Here is an 18,263-nt window from a genome sequence, read left to right as displayed (position 1 = left end):
TAGATTCCTAATGAGCAATCTCCAGGCAACACTGGCAAGGAGACAACACAAGAAAGAAACCTTGCTTGGAACAAGACTCAGAGAGACCTCATCCACTATCACTGAATAGTGGGATTATAAAACATCAATCTTCATAATTTTTTTTTTCAGCACATTCAGTAAACCAATCAGCACTGAGTGTGTTGAAATGATGTTTAGTATGAACAGATAAGAATCCAGGATGAGCAAAAGACAGAGTTTATGACTGTAGCAGCAGCTCTTAGGTTAAAATCTACAGTATCCTTGTACGCATTTCCCCTGCAACTATTTGAAAACTTTACTGCGGTAATTAATTACTTTGTGAAGCAACTGTCAGGGCATTTTAACCATGCTTTTAATAAACTAAATGTTTCTCCCTATATTTTTTAGTGTCAGTCCTAGCAGGGCGTGGGGAGTCTGGTGGCTGGGCGGGGAGGTCAACAAAGCATGTAATTTTAGCTTAAACTAAGCTGAGCTAATTGGTTTAGAGGGCACTTTCTCCAGCCAGACATGCATATACAGTGCGATTTAGGTTATCCCATCTAGCTTTGCTTTTATCTAATTTTCTACCACTCTGAAAGACTACAGTAATGAATTGGGTAATCACAGATATCCAACCCATTCGAGTACTTTGTAAAGTAAATCAATACAGTCTGGCAGCAGGCCACTGGTTCACTCTGATGGATGGTAAAAATCTATATTTAGAGTCACTGCCAAAAGAATGTAGTGTTGCATCTCTCTCTCTCTCTCTCTCTCTCTCTCTCTCTCGCTCCTTCTCTCATTCAATTTCGCCCATGGATATTTAGAACTTTGGTAAAAAAAAATGAATTTGAAAATAAATGTCTAAGGTCTACTGCTTCCATAGAAACAGATAATGTGAGCAAATGCAACAGATAAGGATTTTTATGGCTATCGAGTTTCACAGCGATCCCTGTAGTGCAAATGCTGGCTGAAAGTTTCTTTGAATATTTATAAGCTGATGGTCAGCCGGCTGCTACAAGTTTCCGAAATATAAGGTGAACTTTGGCTTATCATTTCAACAAAAGGTAAATACTAAAGCAAGTACATGCATTAATAATCAGACTGCTTAGTAAACGTGGTTTGCCTGTCTAATCATAAAATAGTGAAGACCAGTGGATATCACTGCTTCAGATTTCAACTGGAGATTAGCCAGATTACAACGTAGAACGCAGCACAGTGGTGAAATGTTACTGAGTTAAGGGTGAACATGAAGTAGATTGATATGTATGTATTTATAGTCATTTTTCCATTTTTAAAAACATAAACCAAGTTCACCGCAAAATCATGCTGCATTATTAGAATAAATTAACAGGGATTTTACTCAGACCTTTTTATTTGGGAAAAGTTCAATTTGCTTAAAAAAGGATTTCTACTTAATTTCAGTGCAAGTGATCATTCAGTTTTGCTAGAGCACATTATATTGAGACATGGCAACCCCCCATAATTATCCACTGCATTTCTCTTCCAGCCGAGGGGACAATATTACAGCAGAAGTGCCCACAGACACTCACACGATAACTGACACTAATCATGGAGAGGTTCATTTATTCATTTCCTGATGTGAAGAGTGATTAACACAGCCAGTCAGTGGGGTCATTTGTTGAGCTGAAGATCATCAGCATGTGAGATAGGAAATAATAAGTCAGGGGAAGGAAGTGTATTGGCAGCCGTTTAATATTGAGCATGGGTATGAATAAGCATATCCTTTGTGTGGCAGTACATGAGTGCCAGGAGGTCCTGAAGGGACCAAGGCATTAGTACACAAACGCCTGGCTAATCAACACTCCAGGCAAGGAGAGATGTGAAGGCAATCCATTCATGATAAGAAGCAGTCTCATTACATGTTGTGTGGTCTGGAGAGTGTGTTTGTCAGTTCTCAAAATCTACGCAGCAGAAACAAAGGCTCAAAATCAATAATCAAATATAGCCCAAAAAGAGTGATATATTCTTGGGATGATATACACAAGTGATGACTGGATTAAAACCAGAATTCACAATGCATGAAGCAATGCAACAAAAATGATGCAGAAGAGAAATGGAAAGAGATTTTAAAAAATATCCTGAAGGATGTCATGACAAAAAAAGCTAGAGGTACTGATATAGAGAAAGCATGAGAGAAGGATTGAGCGAGAGAGCAGAAGAGAGAGAGAGAGAGTTGCTGAGAGATTGTCGGTGATGAGATCACTGTAATGGCGACACTGCTGTAAAAAGACAAGTGGAAGATTTAAGATCCTGCCAAGGATGTAAGCGACTAGGGTTCAAGGGCAAGCGTGAGTGTGTATGTGTGTGCATTCATTTGTATGTGCATGTGTTTTTGAAGGATGAATGCAACAGCAGGGGTTGTCCAGCTTTTTGTCTTGAACATAACTTGGCTCTTCAGACAGCTCTGGGTCTGAGCCAAGGCAGACAGGCATCACTCGGCTCGGAGGATCTGAATGTACTTCATACCTCTAGTGCCAAGCAATATGTCAACTGCTTCTGTTTCATCTGTTCACACGGTTAAATGCTGGATCATCACAAGTCAAACTGGGGTCAAACCAAGGTCAATGCTGTCTCAAAACATTCAATCCAAATAATTATGTAATGAAGGTGCACTCAGAAGCCAATTTGTTCATAAACACCACTCACGCAAATGCAGAGCTGCACAATAACACAGCACAGTTCACGTCTCGAAGACAGTGTCAAAGTCATTATAATGCCATTACTCAGTCTGCCAGAAGAAAGACTAAGTAGTGCCCATTTTACACCTATTAATTTATTTACAGTGATCAAATGAATTAAACAAATGTGTACAGCTCAGTTCTTTTCACAACATCTAGCTGGGTGTAGTAGACAACCTTGTGGAGATAAAATAAATCAACAGTGGCAATTTTCCCTCTCCAAAGCCAGTTATTGTTAGGACTTCATTGCTCTTTTCTAATCCAGGATGAATGCAATGTCTGTGCCATTCGAAGGCATTGAAATCTCTTTTTTCCTTTACTAAAATTGCAGTTTGTCCGAAGGTACATTACAGCTTGCCAATTTCTCCACCCAATCAGATGCTCTCATTATTGCCAGCAGGCAAATTGAAGTGGAATTGCCCAGCATACAGTAGCATGATTAGGAAGGTCTTGTTGAGCGTCAGCAAGGATGTGGTTTGGTGGAAGCTGAAATCATTGCAGATGGACATTTTTATTTTACTGTAATAACTTGCTTACCTCATCAAGAGAGCTAATCAAATAGTATCACCTATATCTACAAATCAAAAACATTTAGTTGGTCAATACAACTTCCAGAATAAAAAAATCTCAAGCAGTCAAAGTTCAAAGAGATAAAGTCGATATCAGTAGCATTTATAAAACCACTCAACAACCCATTTCAATATATTATGTTCCAGAGCATCATTAACATCTTTTCATTAATGCCTTAAACAGGAACTTAACATTTAGCTGAGTGTCGAAGGCAATGATATCCACTGGCATTTTTTTTTCTTGCTTCACGTCCAAGGCTGTGGTATTTAAAATACTAAATATCACTGACAATTATCTGGCAAGGTAAAAATAAGAAAATGTTTTTTGTTTTTTTTGTATAACCTTATTGTATCTATAATGCTAAAGAACACTGATATAATTAAAATAAAAATGCTAGCAGAAAAGCAATTTGATAGATGACCCTGACTTTGAAAAGGGAAATTAGCACAGAAATATCAGTTGAGTTTTTTCTAGAGGGCAATGCCCTGTGAGCATTTTCTCTGTTGACTGGCTGACTGTAAATGGCTCTTCAGTGCAGAATTATTTCCACGCATTAGAAGAAGCTCTACACATGAGGAAGGAAAGCTAAAAAAAGAATGTTATAATACAAAAATAAGCACAAAATTGTCAGTGCCAGTGTGTGTGTGTGTGTGTGTGTGCATTCTTTTGGGCTGGTTGTGGTTATTGTCTTGCTGCAACTGGAGTGATGAACTCCTTAGGGAACGCTATCCAACCGTTGCCATGAGTGTTAACTGTTGCTAGGGACACTCTTCTCTATGTTGGCTTGGACAGATACTCTTGGTACAGAGGCACACTCTCCCTCCTTCATTCATATGCTCCGTACAACCATATCCTATTCATTTCTTACTCTGTTACGTTTGTCTTATTCTGCACCCAGACAAAGCTGGACACCTCTAGCTGAAGCTTATTAGGGTGTCAGTGCATGGAGAGACACAGCGCAGGTAGTGTAAGGTTAGGCAGTACAAATCAGAGCAACAAAGCCCTGCGAACAAGTGCCAGATGGACTTCAGTTGATGTAAACAAGGTGGGACATGATAAGGATGTCTATCCATCTGAGCCGAACAAACACAGGAGGCCAAATGGCACAGCCACATCTGGGGGGGTCAAACTTGCATTTAGAGCATGGCAGTCACGGAATCAAAATGCATCTGTGAGAAGAAAGATGAAAATAAGCGCTGGGAGCAGCTGTCGATGTCACTCTTCAAACCAGCTGGCCTTTCATGTGGTATGGTTGGGTATAGTGTGCCGCTGTGTCCCTGGTTCAGTCTCATGCATCGGGTCAAACAGATCAGCTCGGTCGAGAGAAGACTGGGACCAGAGCCCAGATGCTCACTTGACCAGTTCAATGGGAGATTGAGTCCAATTAATGTTTCAGGCGTTTGCCAAAAGGGACACACCTGAACTGTGCTTTCAAGCCCTGCTGATGCCCTGAGCAAACAAAATACTGATTATGCGCTGGAGCAACATGAAAGGAATTAATTAGGGGGCTACAAGTACACAAGGTCTGATTATGCTCCCTGTGTATTGTACAGACGTCCAACCTAACTATACCAGATTAGACCACGTTAAAGGCGCCTCATTAGCCACTTTTTAACTGTAAGGCCGATTGGTTCCAAGCAATGAGAGAATCTATTCTGATGGAATTTTCACATGAGCATGATCATGCCCAGACATGAATAGGTGGTATGCTATTTGTTTTTTTTTGTTTTTTTTTTCTTTTTAAAGATGGCCAGAGAGGTTCACAGGGCATCTAGTTAAGTTAAAGGTGTACATCTGGACTGAGATCCTGCAGATCTCCAACTAAAAATTCATGCAGACAGGAGGTTTTTACTTTCATGTGGGTATGAGTAGATATAAAGCTCACAGAACAAACAAATACCACATTGCTCAATTTCATTTCATTTAAGACATGCTGAAAGTGCTGCCATGTCTACCTCAGAGATTTTTCTCCATTGTTTCTAGGGTTTAGTGGTACGGGTCATATTTAATTAAATAAGAAATAAAAACAAACAAATAAATAAATAAAACAAACAGCTTCAACAAACTGTCCCACAGGCAACTACAATTAAAAAAGAAGACTGTCTACCCTTGCCCAAACACTATATATTTATAATAAACCATCACTGATATACTGTAGGTGTCCCCTTGTGTGCCTGTTTGAGAACAAAATAAGCCATTAAGTACCTTGAATTCATCAAGAACATTTTTTTTAGATAAATGTCTTTAACAAATGTTTCCTTGTCATGACATGCATATCTTTGTTTATTTGATGTGAATCTGTTTTTCAACCTACTCCTTTTGGCAAAAGTAATATACATTTAATAATATCTTTTTCATCATCAGTAAAAAACACATGCAAGCCTGAAAATACCTGACTTTTGGTACAGCAAATCTGAGCCATGTCACCTGACTCACCTCACAAGTGATCCTGCCAAAAAATACAGTTTGCAATACAAATCAGAGAAAAAAAGGCTCATAAAACCTCCTCAGAATAAGTGCACATTTATATGGCCAAACATGTGCCTCCATTATTCTTTCCAGTTGAAATATACAACCAAAGCCTCTGACAAAAGACAGATAAAGCAGGCCATAGATTCAGATCAGCCTCTTTCTCATTCACATTTTCTACCGCATCAGCAGAATAAAAGGCCAACTGCTCTCTCCCGCTGTCTCGTCTTGTCTCTTGTTCTACAGCACCTTATTTTATTGCATGTGTATTCTGTAAGTTCTGTAAATAGACTATATCAATGTCAGACAATTATACCCGCATTGTTTTGGTTATGTACCATTATAGTCATAATTAGCACATTACTACTATTCATTAAGTCCTTCTATTGTTTCTGACCTCTCTAGCCTCTCTCAGGTCAGTTTCTATATAAAACCTGCCCATCATGGGTAGAACTTTAACCCAGTCTCACTACATGCTCTACCAGTGCCTGAAAAATAGCCGCCAAAACAGCAGGGAAGCTTTACTGAAGAAGAGAAGCGAGAGGAAGAGTACGTGGCATGAATGAAGAAGTGTGTGTGGGTGTGCGTGTGAGTTAGTTTGTAACAGAGAAAACAAAAAGTGTGTGAACATACAGTATATATAAACCTACTTTATTCTGGTTACTGGGGTTGAAGTAAGGGTTAAGTGTAAGTGTAGGCATAGCATTAATTAGCTCCAGTTAATAAGTCAGTGGAAGGTACAAAGAAATAAAACTCGGCTTATTCTTTTGTGACTGTGTATCATGAAGAGAGCTGTGGAAGCAAAGAAATCTCACAGCTGACAAAAAGCTTTTCTGAAGCTTACACACACACTATAAGACATTTCAAGATAGTTAAACTTAAAAAGGAAAGTTCAACTGCTGCTTTAAAAATCATGAGTAAACTTAATTTGAAGATAACCTTGGTTTCAACTCACAAGTAATCAAGACATGGATTACTTCATGTTTTTATTTCTGAAAACGTTCAATATCCAAACCTTATGACAACTGGAGTTAAAGAGAAGAAATAAGTTCACATTGGGGTGATGTTAAGTTCACGATTTATTGTAGTTCATGTTTTGAACCACTTCAACTAATGTTTAAATCTACAATTATAACAATTACAGAAGACTGTTACTGATACTATTTTTTTTTATTATTTTATTTTGTTTGCCATCACACGCATTTTGTCTTTACTGCGAGTCTGTTAGAAGAACAAATAAAAGTAAAGTAAGAATGTAATCCTGCAGTATTAAATTAGCCAATGACAGCTCCAGCGTGTATTAACCCTCACAATTTCCATGAGGTTATCATACAATTTCGTGATTATAGTTTTCTGTTTGTAGCTTCATTATATATTAATGTGATCATATGACTGTGTATGGCATTAGCAGGAAACTCAGGAAATGAAAAGAAAATGCACTTTAGTACAGACACCACCCTAGGAAACTAACAGCGTAAGGCTAAACTGATATATATATATATTTTTTTAAAAGCCATTTTTTCTGCTGCAAGCTATAACACATAAAATGTTTGATGGAATATGTCCCTAGTATCTGCAGAATCCCCAGCCGGGGGAAAGTAGTAGATGAAATATGGGAAAATTTCCCAGTTTATGCTTTATTGATTAAAAATTTGTTGTTTAACCTTGAAATGTATTTGGAACAATATTACTCTGAAACCCTATATAAAACCCTTGGAAAAAAGGGTAATAATTCCACCATTCCACGTTGTTTCCTGGTATGCGGCCGGATATATTTCCTTGCCTCAACCAATCACTGTTTGATGTGTGACGTGCTATCAGCTTCTGGAACGATGCATGTGTTAGCCTGTGTGCCTACCTTCGTACTCTGTCGAGATGCAAATACTTAAATGCATTTTAATGTAAAAATATAAAGAAGTCTGTGTGTGTGTGTGTGTGTGGACTGGGGAGGGGGTTTGCTCTTTGGGAAAGAAGCCAATCCAATTAGTGTTAGGCAGTGTGAGCCCAGTTTTTTTTTTTTTCTTTTTTAAACTGAGCTAAATTTACATTTCACCAATCACTTGCCTTCCCTGTTTCTGCCCTTTTTTCAGTGTCATCCTTCAAAGGAAAAGGAACCAGAAGGTCCCACCTTTCTATACCAAATTTCTTCACCTCCAGTGTGTCATCCTGTAAACCTATATTCTCCGTTCACAACTCAGAAGTTACAGCACAAAGACAGATTGTCAGTGCTACACAGCTTGGAAAAGGCTTATCACTAGACTGCAAAAGGACACAAGCAAATGCTCTGAGCATTTTGGGGGTCTCTGAGCCTGCTTGTGCTGTCCAAAACATGCACAAAAAGCTTACCACCACCACCACCCAATAAAAGACAAAAACCTTGACAAAGTAGTCACATCCTCTTCTACACACACTGTCATTCGCTCCAGCAGCTGTGTGATCAGAGTCTCATGGGGCTTCTGACAGCGTAATATAATGCAAAGTCTCCTAACACATCCGGGTGAAGTCCTTCACCACAGCTTCCTTGCTGACAGACATGGGCTTTGGAGGAATGCTCGCGTGTTTGTCCTAGACTGCTTGGCTACACCTGACCAGCTGCTGTGTGTGAGTGTGTGTGTGTGTGTGTGTGTGTGTATGAACTATGAGATTAAAGTATAAGCATCAGAAGAAAGCAAATGGACCGTAGCACCAGTGTGGAGAGCACTACACCTCCAGCCTAATTCAATTCCACTATAGATGGGAGGCGGGATGTTAGTATGAATTATTAACCTCCTCAAACAAGGGGATTACACAGAATGAGATGCTCAGATGCCACTTCCTGATTATACCACCGATTCAATTAGAGATGAAAATGACTTTCTGTGAGTGTGTGTGTGTTTGTGTGAATCAGAGAGTAAGCCTCAAGATCAAGCAAGAAAATGAAGACAAATCAAACAGACCGTGTTGCCATGATGCCACTTCAGCAACACAGGAATCTCTCAGTTCACTTTACCAATAGCCTTTGCAGCCCTCTCATTACCACTGGCACATCCATGGACCTGTCTATCATACTAAACCATGGAACTATTATTTATTTAATAAAGAAAGAGCAGCTAACGCATCAGGATGCTGTTTCATTATTTGAAACGTCAAATGCAATGCTGTTTTATTTGCACAGCAGTTTTAATAACAGACATTGTCATAAAGCAGCTTTACAGAAATCCGGATATAGATTTACACTCCTAATGAGCAAGCCCGAGGTGACAGTAGCAAAGGAAAACTCCCTGACATGAGACAAGGAAGAATCATTGAGAGGAACCCACTTCTCTTTTTGACACAGTGCTGGGATTATAAATCAATGCATATAGTAGTTGCGTTGAATAATATTTACTTTGAGCAGATTGTATAGATCATTAGGCTAACCTTGTGGGATGATTCACTATAGAAGACGATAGAAGATGATGACTTACAGCTCACACAATGTAATCATTCTGGTAAGTATTTCCATACACATTAGCATGCACAATTATCCTTCTAGCTAGCTTGCAGGCAGTTCTGTAACTGGCTAACAACAGTTCAATGTTATAAATTAACGTAAATTGGAATGCTAAGTAGCTAGTGTGCAAACAATTTAGCTAGATACTGATTTTGTCTCGTGAAATAATATCAGCTATCAGGTAGAGATGGCTACCCAATTTTAAGGAACAAATGCGATTCATCTTCTCTTCTCTCATGGCTCCACTTGCTTGTCATTCATTGCTATAACTAAGAGGGTAATGGAGCCAAACACAGATAAAAGACGTTTATTCATGCCAGAAAAGGTTGATTTGTTACAGTTTGTGGGTGTGGAGTATAGCATGTATAGTATAGTAGCACAGCAAATTTATATGTTATATAACCAGTCATGCATTTCATACCTTTAGCAATTGTGACTGACTATCAAGCTATTGGCAAAATACCTCCAGACATATCATATCTCCATTCCATTTGTACAAAACCCAAGAGCTTTCAGTGAAATGGCCGGCACTGTAATACAGAATAGCTTACAGCCAATTACCAGCAAAAAGCTACCATCAAAAAATGTTCTTTCAACTCTGAATGTATTCTTAACCTATTCTTAAGATACACTTCAATTGTGGGAAATGTGTTAAAATCACTGATAACTTTAAAACATAATATAAGTGTCAATAACCTCTCTACAATGACAGGCTCACATTGTTCCCAGCACACTGGGTGGACAGCCAGGATCATTCTGTATTGAACTCAGTTATAAGTGGATGGAGAGATGCTATTTAAAGTAAAAAAAAAATTAAGTTAAATGCCAGTAGGAAGCAGAGGATCAGATGAACAAGCAGGGTAAATATAATACAAAACACAGCCAAACATACCTTTTTCAGACGTCCACTCTTGGTGCCAACAAAAGCCACGCAGTAACCATTGTACACGTAGGAGGTCACTGAGGTCATGCGGTCTCTGCTTTCTGTGTAGAGTGTGTGTCCGGTCACCAACTGAGAGCCACCCAGAGGTTGGTTAATGTCCAAACCACAGAAAGAGTCGTCAATGGGCACCGGCTGTAAGTAAATGAGGGCTAATATTAATGATGTTAATGAGTTTGTGGTGGCTTTTCAGAAAACAATAATGGTTATTGTAAAAGACAAAGTGGAATGCAGTAAGCAAGGCGCTTTGGCTCATCACTTGCTCATTACAGTACTTAAGGGACAAGACAGGATTGTACACACCTACCCAACACTATGAGAAATATGCTCACACGCACCGAAATGGGTTTACGGCTTGCCTTAGAATTCTAAATCACAGCTTACTAAATGCTGATGCCTTATTATGAAAGCTGTTGGCCTGTTCTGAGAACCAGCTGCTTGTTGGGGTTTGTGTGTGTGTGTGTGTGGCTTGTGTTTTACCCACCTGGAGAATCTGAGCAGAACAGTGCGTTAGATTACACTTAGATGATAATTATTCATGCATTAGTCACACTGAACAATGAAGCATTTTTCTCATTAAAAAAAAAAATCAAATTAATAAAATAAAATTAAAAGAAAAAAGTGTGATAGCAAAGCTTTCAAAATGTAAAGCAAAGATTTAAAAAATGTTAGAAAACTTAACTCTCCCCCTTCTCTTCTTATCTCTTCATCTGAATTGATTTATGTGAATGTAACAAGTGTAACAAGTGTGGCTACATGGTAGAATAATATCTATAGCTAGTTAGCAATGTAAATTTCCTATGAAGTAGCAATCCAGACAGGCCTTGTTTACCTTTTTTAAATGAGCACTTTAATTCTTTAAGTGTTTAAATTTTACTTCTTTATAGGCACATACATTTACTGAAAGAATATATAATAAATAATAATATCCAATAAGAAGAAAATCCAATTTGAAATTTCATTAAACAAACAACATTACACTAACCACCACTAACACACATGCAAAAGATGGAGGTTTATAAACATTTACAGTCTAAGAGAGGTTGTAGAGTCATTTATCTTGTTCAACAAAGCCCTGATTTGACATCAATCTCTATTCAGAAAGGAGCAGTAAGTTGCAGGATTCATAGCCAGCTGAGCGATCATCTTGATTCAGGTCAGCGAAAGCCCTGTGACTGGCACTGGCCTCAAACTGCCACACAGAGTCATCGAAAGGAGCACGCTGATGTAAGCACACTGTTCATCACCTGCACCACAGCCTTCACAGACATTAACACTGACTTTCCAGCTACAGGCTGTAAAATTTTATGGCTACCCAGCCAGTTATATAGGCTCGGGGAAAGCAATAATGCACGGAGGGTATAAATGTACACCGGCTCTCCATGCCACATTCTCTTTTATTTTCCTTTCTAAAAATAGCTGCAGCAATTCTCCCAGGTGAACTCAAAAGCTAAAATGATTTAGGTGGCTACATTATGCGCCTGCACAATGTATTTTCGGAGCTGTGAGTGAGATCAGACAGCTTGGGGCAGGAGGTGGGGCATGTGGGGGTGTGTTAATTGGAAGGTACACCATGAGACCTCACTCTGTAACTGAGACCGCTGCTTCACTAGCCATGTAAATTGAAAAAGTGTGTTGGTGCAGTGTTGCAGGTGCAGCTGTGGGCCTGAGACTGCGAATGTAATTTAGTCCATTTGGTTTCCATTAGAGTGTGAGTGTTTAGATGATGTGCATAGATGACGACCAGCAGATGCAAATCTGTATCCTTTCCTTTCCTTGTCATGGTCATTCCCAATACCAGCTGGTTTGATGCAATCTATTTTTATTTGTTGTGGAGTTAATATATATATATATACATATATATATATATATAAAAATATGTATATTTATATATAAAATATGTATATTAATAAAGAACATCATTGGCCATACACCATTAGCCATTTTAATAGGAACACTTTCATTCTAGCCCATTCAAGCAATTATCTAATCATATGGCAGATTACATCAGCATTTTTTTTTTCAGATGTCTGGGCTTGGCTAACAGGAGTGGAAACTGATCTGGTATTCTCCAGTTGTAGCCTAGGCGTCTCAAGGTTAGAAGAGTTTTAGACGTTTTTTTTTTTTTTTTTTGCTCACCACAGTTGTAAAGAGTGGTTAGTTGAGTCATGGCAGCCTTCCTGTCAGCTTGAAGCTGTCTGGCCATTCTCCTCTGACCTCTCTCATCAACAAGGCATTTTCTCCTGCAGAACTGCCATTCAATTGATGCCTTTTTCCCCTTTCATTTGTTAGTTTGCTTTTTGCACCATTCTGTGTAAACTTTATAGACTCTGGGAAATCAGCCACTTTCCCGGCAAGTGTGTATAAATTCCCTTGCATTTCAAACTTATAGTTTAATATTTGAGTCTGTCTCTAACCTTTTTGGTTATATTTTTTGGAGAAAAGTATGGAAAATATTAACTAAATATGCATTTACTTTAGGACTTTGCTCCTTCATAGACATAGGTCATTCTTTTGCACCATACCCAAGTGGAAGTAATTAAAATCAATATTTCATGTTGCCAGTAATATGGCTTGCAATTTAAATGTTCTTCTAACTGCTCAGACTGTTTATACAGTAACTAAGTGGCACTTGAGCAATTAGTGAGAAACCACACAGCTCTCCTTCATCAAGAGTTTAAAACATTATAAAAAAAGTTACTGATTAATTTCCTTTTTGTTAAGGACCATGATTTCTTACAGTAGATGCTTACATTTAGAATTTCCCCAAGACTACATCTGTGTCTGAAGCCGTGTATGATTTCAGTTTGCACATTGTGTAGAACAGATGCAGAACTAGTGCTGATGTACTCTGCAACATTTTGTTGTCTGAGGTAATTATGTTTGCTTTGAATCTGTACAAAAAAGCAGTAATACTATAAGACAGCTCCACCTCTGACTGACAGTCACTTTGCTACATTCAACTTATTACAGAAAAAGTCTGATGGAGTGCTTAATTATTTGAGACAAATCTTTGATCTAGATTCAGTCATTTATATAGCCTTCACTTCCAGTCAGATTTTAAGGAAACAGGAATTTCTGCTCTTGCTAGTCTACCTGCTTCTCTCTACATGAATGAAGCACCTGATAATGTGGACTTAACGTTAAACATATTGCTGTTGTCAAAGGGACCGCTAAGTATGAGTGAGGATTGGGACCTGTAAACTTGTAAAACAATAATCCCTAATCTTAAACAGTGCATGAGGGAAATATGTTCCACTGCTGTGCACAAATAAAATGTAATGTATAAATAACTAGGTATGTATTTTACAGCGCTTTCACAATAAAGAGGTTCATTCAGCTAGAAGGGTGGATACATTATTTTAGCCCTTTTATTTATTAGCACAGAATATATAGATTTTTTTTTTCAGTATTGTATTGGTGTTCCTCATACTGCATTAGTGTGCTTAATTGCACTTACATTACTTATGCATCCTTCGTTCTTTCTTTCTTCCTTTCTTCTGGAGATTCTTACTTCTCTCTCTCTCTCTCTCTCTCTCTCTCACTATCATGGTGTTATTCCTTTGTGTTAGCACACTGGGGAGAAGCCAGCTAAGAAGGCCACATCTGGTGCCATCTAAAATAGTCAGGAATAACTAGCAGGAAATTAAATAAAAACACTCCTGTCTGGCTCCACTGAGTGATTGCACTGAGCATGGGCATTTTTTAAGGTAAAAGGAGGTTATTTTCTATTTCAGAGGGGAAAGGGGGTGGGGTGTTGAAGAGTATATTATTTCTTTGGAAAAATATTTTCATACTCCTGCTGGTTTTTAAAAATGATGAAGAAAAATAGCTGCATGGCAGGATGAGGGCACTGACCTCTTCAAACCCTCTTGCTTGCAGGACTGATATGAGTAAGCTTAGAGTGCTTCCTGTGTAAATCATTAAAAATGCACCCAGTGCAAGCCATTAAATACTATAGATTTATTGAGGAGGTATTGAGCAAAATATTTTTCTAAGTGCATCTTCCCATAAGTGATGACACATTTCTAACACTAAAGAACAAAGCAAAAATGGCTGGAGACTTAAGTGCACCATGGACCATTTTAATGAGATCTAGAAATACATGACCTGGCTGACAGACCCATGGGTATTGATGGGAGATGTGTCAGTAGGGGTGTAATGGGGCTGGAAAGGTAACCATGAGAGAACCTCCCGGCTGCTGCCGCTTAAATGGTGCAAGCAAGTGTTGCATCTTCCTCAGGGAACACCTGCCAGCATTTGGCTGATAACTATCGTAATTCCTTTCATTGCTTTTATCAACTAAGGAAGAAAGACACAGAGGACATCAGCCTCCTGAGGCTACATTTCTTAACTGAATTTAAAAGGACTGTAGATACTATGCAGGGACATACTGTGGAGTCCTGCTCTGGGGTATTTGGACACAGCTTCTTTTCTCACAGTCTCAGTCAGTTTCTCACCCTTGCTCTCTGTCCTATCTCTCTACATGCTCTCCCAGACTAGGAAGAATTGGTGTGTTTTTGTATTGCAGTGGAGGAGAATGTTAGTGCTGTAATGTTTGCCAAGAAAAATAAGTTGTGAACAACATTAAGATTTTAATGTGACTTCTTAACCTATCAGGGCTATAAACTAATTATTTGTAGTTACAACTAAACAAAGATTACTTTAATAAGAGATTTACATGATAGGAGGAACTTCATAGGTTTGAGAGTTTTATTGAAGCCCTGTTGTGTCTGTGTCAGCTGTCTGATTATGAATTTTAACTGAGTAGTGCTACTGAAACTGTGATTTATGAGACATTCTTCAAATAATTTCATAATTAAATATTATATACATATTAATTAATAAATATTAGGGCCCTAATACAATGCTCTAAATCGAACAAAGTGCCAATTGATAGGCTTTTCTAAGCTTTGCTGACCAACATTTTCTTGTATTATTACTTTTTTATATAAAATAATGACGGTATTATAGCGCTTACTGCTTTAGTGCACTGAACATCTTTCCCCAGCAGCCAACTCAACTCTAGGTTGCCTTCTCCCTGGTAGCAGGACTGCAGGCGCTCCTTGATGCGGGCATTGATGTCTTTGATGGTGAAGACACATAGGGCTGAATCGTCAGGGGGGCGGTGGTACTGTTTCTGGCCTTTAGAAAAGATGGCAAACAGCACATCATCTGTGGCACTGATGTTGAGTGAGGTGGCAAGCACTCTTCCTGGTTTGGCCAGATAGGCTGCCTGCAGCAGCCGGTACTCTACACCATTGCGGACACAGCCGATGGGCAGTGACACATAGGAGTGGAACTTGTGGTCATCCTTGCAGAGACGAACAATGCGCGAAATATAGAAGAGATCATTCGAGGAACCACTGGAGGCCATACCGTTTTCTGGAGTCTCTGGTTGTACGGTCAAAAAGTAGACAAAATTGCCACTGGCAAAGCCATAAATGTAGTATATGTCAAAATGGGAGACCAATGCCAGGGTGTCTGAAGGAATCTTGATTAGTGAGGAGACAAAATCAGTGTGCATTTCATAGTCAAGCATGGCTGAGGACTCTGGGTCACGAGGAAGCTTTCGGCTTGAGATGGTCGGGAAGTAGTCTTGCTTTCCATCTACTGCAGTGCCAATGAAAAGTGTGCCATCCTTGCCCTGGGAAGGCACAATAACTCCATACATTGTGCCGGTCTGATTGACACTAGAGAGATAATGTTCTTTCTTGTGTGACGGTTCTACCAGTATGAAGAGATCATCCAGCCGAAGTAGCTTGCATACACCCTGATAGAGGCTCCCACAGGCCAGCAGCCTATTCTGAGAGTAATCAATAAGGAGAAGTTTGTTGACATTGTTGGTAGAGACCAGTGGTTCCGAACATGGCTGGACTATGAGAGGGGGGTAACAGGCCTTGTTGTCTTCTTCTGGGCCAGTGTCATGGGAGACTAAGAGAGTAAGGTTGCCAGAGAGCTTGTAGACACGATTAACAGCACCAATATAAAGCGCCCCTGTTGTCTGATGGACCGTCAGATGATTGAAAGACCATTCTCGCTTCTCAGGGTGAAATGTGGTAAATGTCTCTCCATTGCATGTTGTAGCAAAGGTTAGCACCAGCAACCAGACACACAAGGGCAATGTTAAAGAACTAGAAGAGTTTACTTGTAAAGTCCTCTGTGAATCTTGCTGGCCCTCCATGATCCCAAAGGATGGCAAGGAGGAAACAAAACTAGAAATTGGCAGGCTATCAGAATTTACAACCTTTCTTCTAGAGTCCTAATGGCTAGACTGTATGGTTCTTCTATTTCACCGTCTTCACATGTTTCTGAAAAAGAAAGAAAGAAACAGAGGGCAAATGAGTAAGAATAAGGTCATCCTGACTCACATGTAAGTTAAATGGAAAGAGATAAAAGTCAGCGGAAAAAGCTGATAATTCACCAGGCTTACTGCCTCTGAGTTGCCATTCAATCACTTATGGACAATGGCCGGAAAGCTTTATCTGCACATTCCAAAGGAGTTGTCGTGTAGGAAAGTACAATGACGGAAGGTGAAGCTTTATAGCAGCGGAAATTAGCATGACCTGATGTCATGCCACCAATTCATACACTAAATGAAGAGTTTAACTCTTCATTTAGCCACCAACTGCTGCTATACAGAAGTGTGTATGTTTACAAGAACCCTCTTTGTTTACAGTTCTCTTATGTTGCACAATGTACTGTATAACACATTATACAGAATGTATACAGGTCAGCACTATTTTGTGTATTATGTGTATCTGTCCTGTATTTTAGTGTTTTGTATTGTCTGTTTGTCTCTCTTTTGTCTTGCTCTATTTGCACTTTATGTGGCTAGGACAACTTACTTTCAGTCTTTAGCTCTGTGTTGTTTTTTAGCTTTGTGTTGTAGCACCAGGGTCCTGAAGAAATATTTTCTCATTTCACTGTCTACTGCGTCAGCTATATATGGTTGAAATGACAATAAAAGGTTCTTGACTTGACTAAATACAGCTTCTAGCAGAATGGCTGATGACCCGGTACATTATTAAATGACTAATTGTTAAAAACCAAATGCCTATTAATGTTAATAAGCAAAACTGCTATGAATGCATTTTAATATTTTTGAATTATGCATTTATGACTGGAATAGAAATTAAAGATTTTTTTCAGCAAATATCAGTGACGCCCATTTATTCTTCACAAGTGTCATTTATTTCCATCTGGCCCTAATTGCTCTGATGGTAAAAAAACAAAAAAACAAAAAAAAGAGTAAAAAAAAAAAAAAAAGCACAGTATGGAATTTTTGTAACAGTCTTTTGAAAAGAGCTTCAGAGATCTGCCTACTTTATACAATAAATCAAAAGGGAGGCCCCTTTCTCAAGTGTATCTTGGGGAGTTAATTATCTCATCCACCACACAGGGAGGCCTGAATCTTATTACTGAAACAAAGTGTGAACAAATTGGGTGCCAGTTCCATGTACCCTTCTTTACTCTCTGCTCTTTAAGAGGGCTGTTTAACAGGATCTGAATCTATTAATTATGCTTTCCAATTTTGTTCCTGTGTTTTTTCCTCCCCTCTTTTTTACCTCTACATCTGACACAATCAAAGCCTGGGGGAATTAATCATTGGCAGCAGAGTAATCATTCCTAAACGAATCAGGCCACCATTAGAGATACCAGCGCTGTCATCCAGCCACATCCACCACATTTGTATTCTTTGTTATTCGTCCCTGGCTGCTCTGCATACATTATCACAGGCGAGCGACATAAGAGGGCAGCAAATGGAGACAATGGATGCGCCTCTGAAAATCAAGTATGTGCTTCTGAAACCTCAGCTTAGCAGCCCAGTATATGTAATTACATGAAATAAAGTGGCACATTTAACATAATGCCAATCAGTGGAGCATTAGATGCCATTATTCCTTATATTTCCATTTTAAAAAGAAAAGAACAGATTTTGACAAAATTGCATTCAGGTGTCCTGGTGCCCATTCACATCCTAAACACCTGACACTACATATGCTTGCCTGATGAGTGACAGACAAGTGCTCTTGATATTGTTCAGGCCTCTCTTTGCCCTGACTCAAGTTTCAACCTTCAACTTTACTGTTGTATAACCTGTATTTTCACT

General features: G+C 39.0%; 1 protein-coding gene across 1 annotated transcript in view; it reads right to left on the bottom strand.

Annotated features, from left to right (window-relative positions):
* The window catches only part of plxna2 (plexin A2), a 202,331-nt gene that overhangs the window by 154,365 nt on the left and 29,703 nt on the right, over positions 1 to 18,263 (bottom strand). The window contains exons 2-3 of the mRNA XM_058410295.1: positions 15,132 to 16,461; positions 10,103 to 10,285 (exon numbers count right to left, since the gene is read on the bottom strand). Of these exons, the coding sequence (XP_058266278.1) occupies positions 10,103 to 10,285; positions 15,132 to 16,334 (1,386 nt within the window). The 5' untranslated portion in view covers positions 16,335 to 16,461. The remainder of the gene's footprint in view (positions 1 to 10,102; positions 10,286 to 15,131; positions 16,462 to 18,263) is intronic.

The sequence above is a fragment of the Hemibagrus wyckioides genome, linkage group LG15 (assembly GCF_019097595.1).
Source record: "Hemibagrus wyckioides isolate EC202008001 linkage group LG15, SWU_Hwy_1.0, whole genome shotgun sequence".
NCBI lineage: Eukaryota > Metazoa > Chordata > Actinopteri > Siluriformes > Bagridae > Hemibagrus > Hemibagrus wyckioides.
Note: the sequence above shows the minus strand (reverse complement) of the source record. Positions and strands in the feature narration are given on the sequence as shown.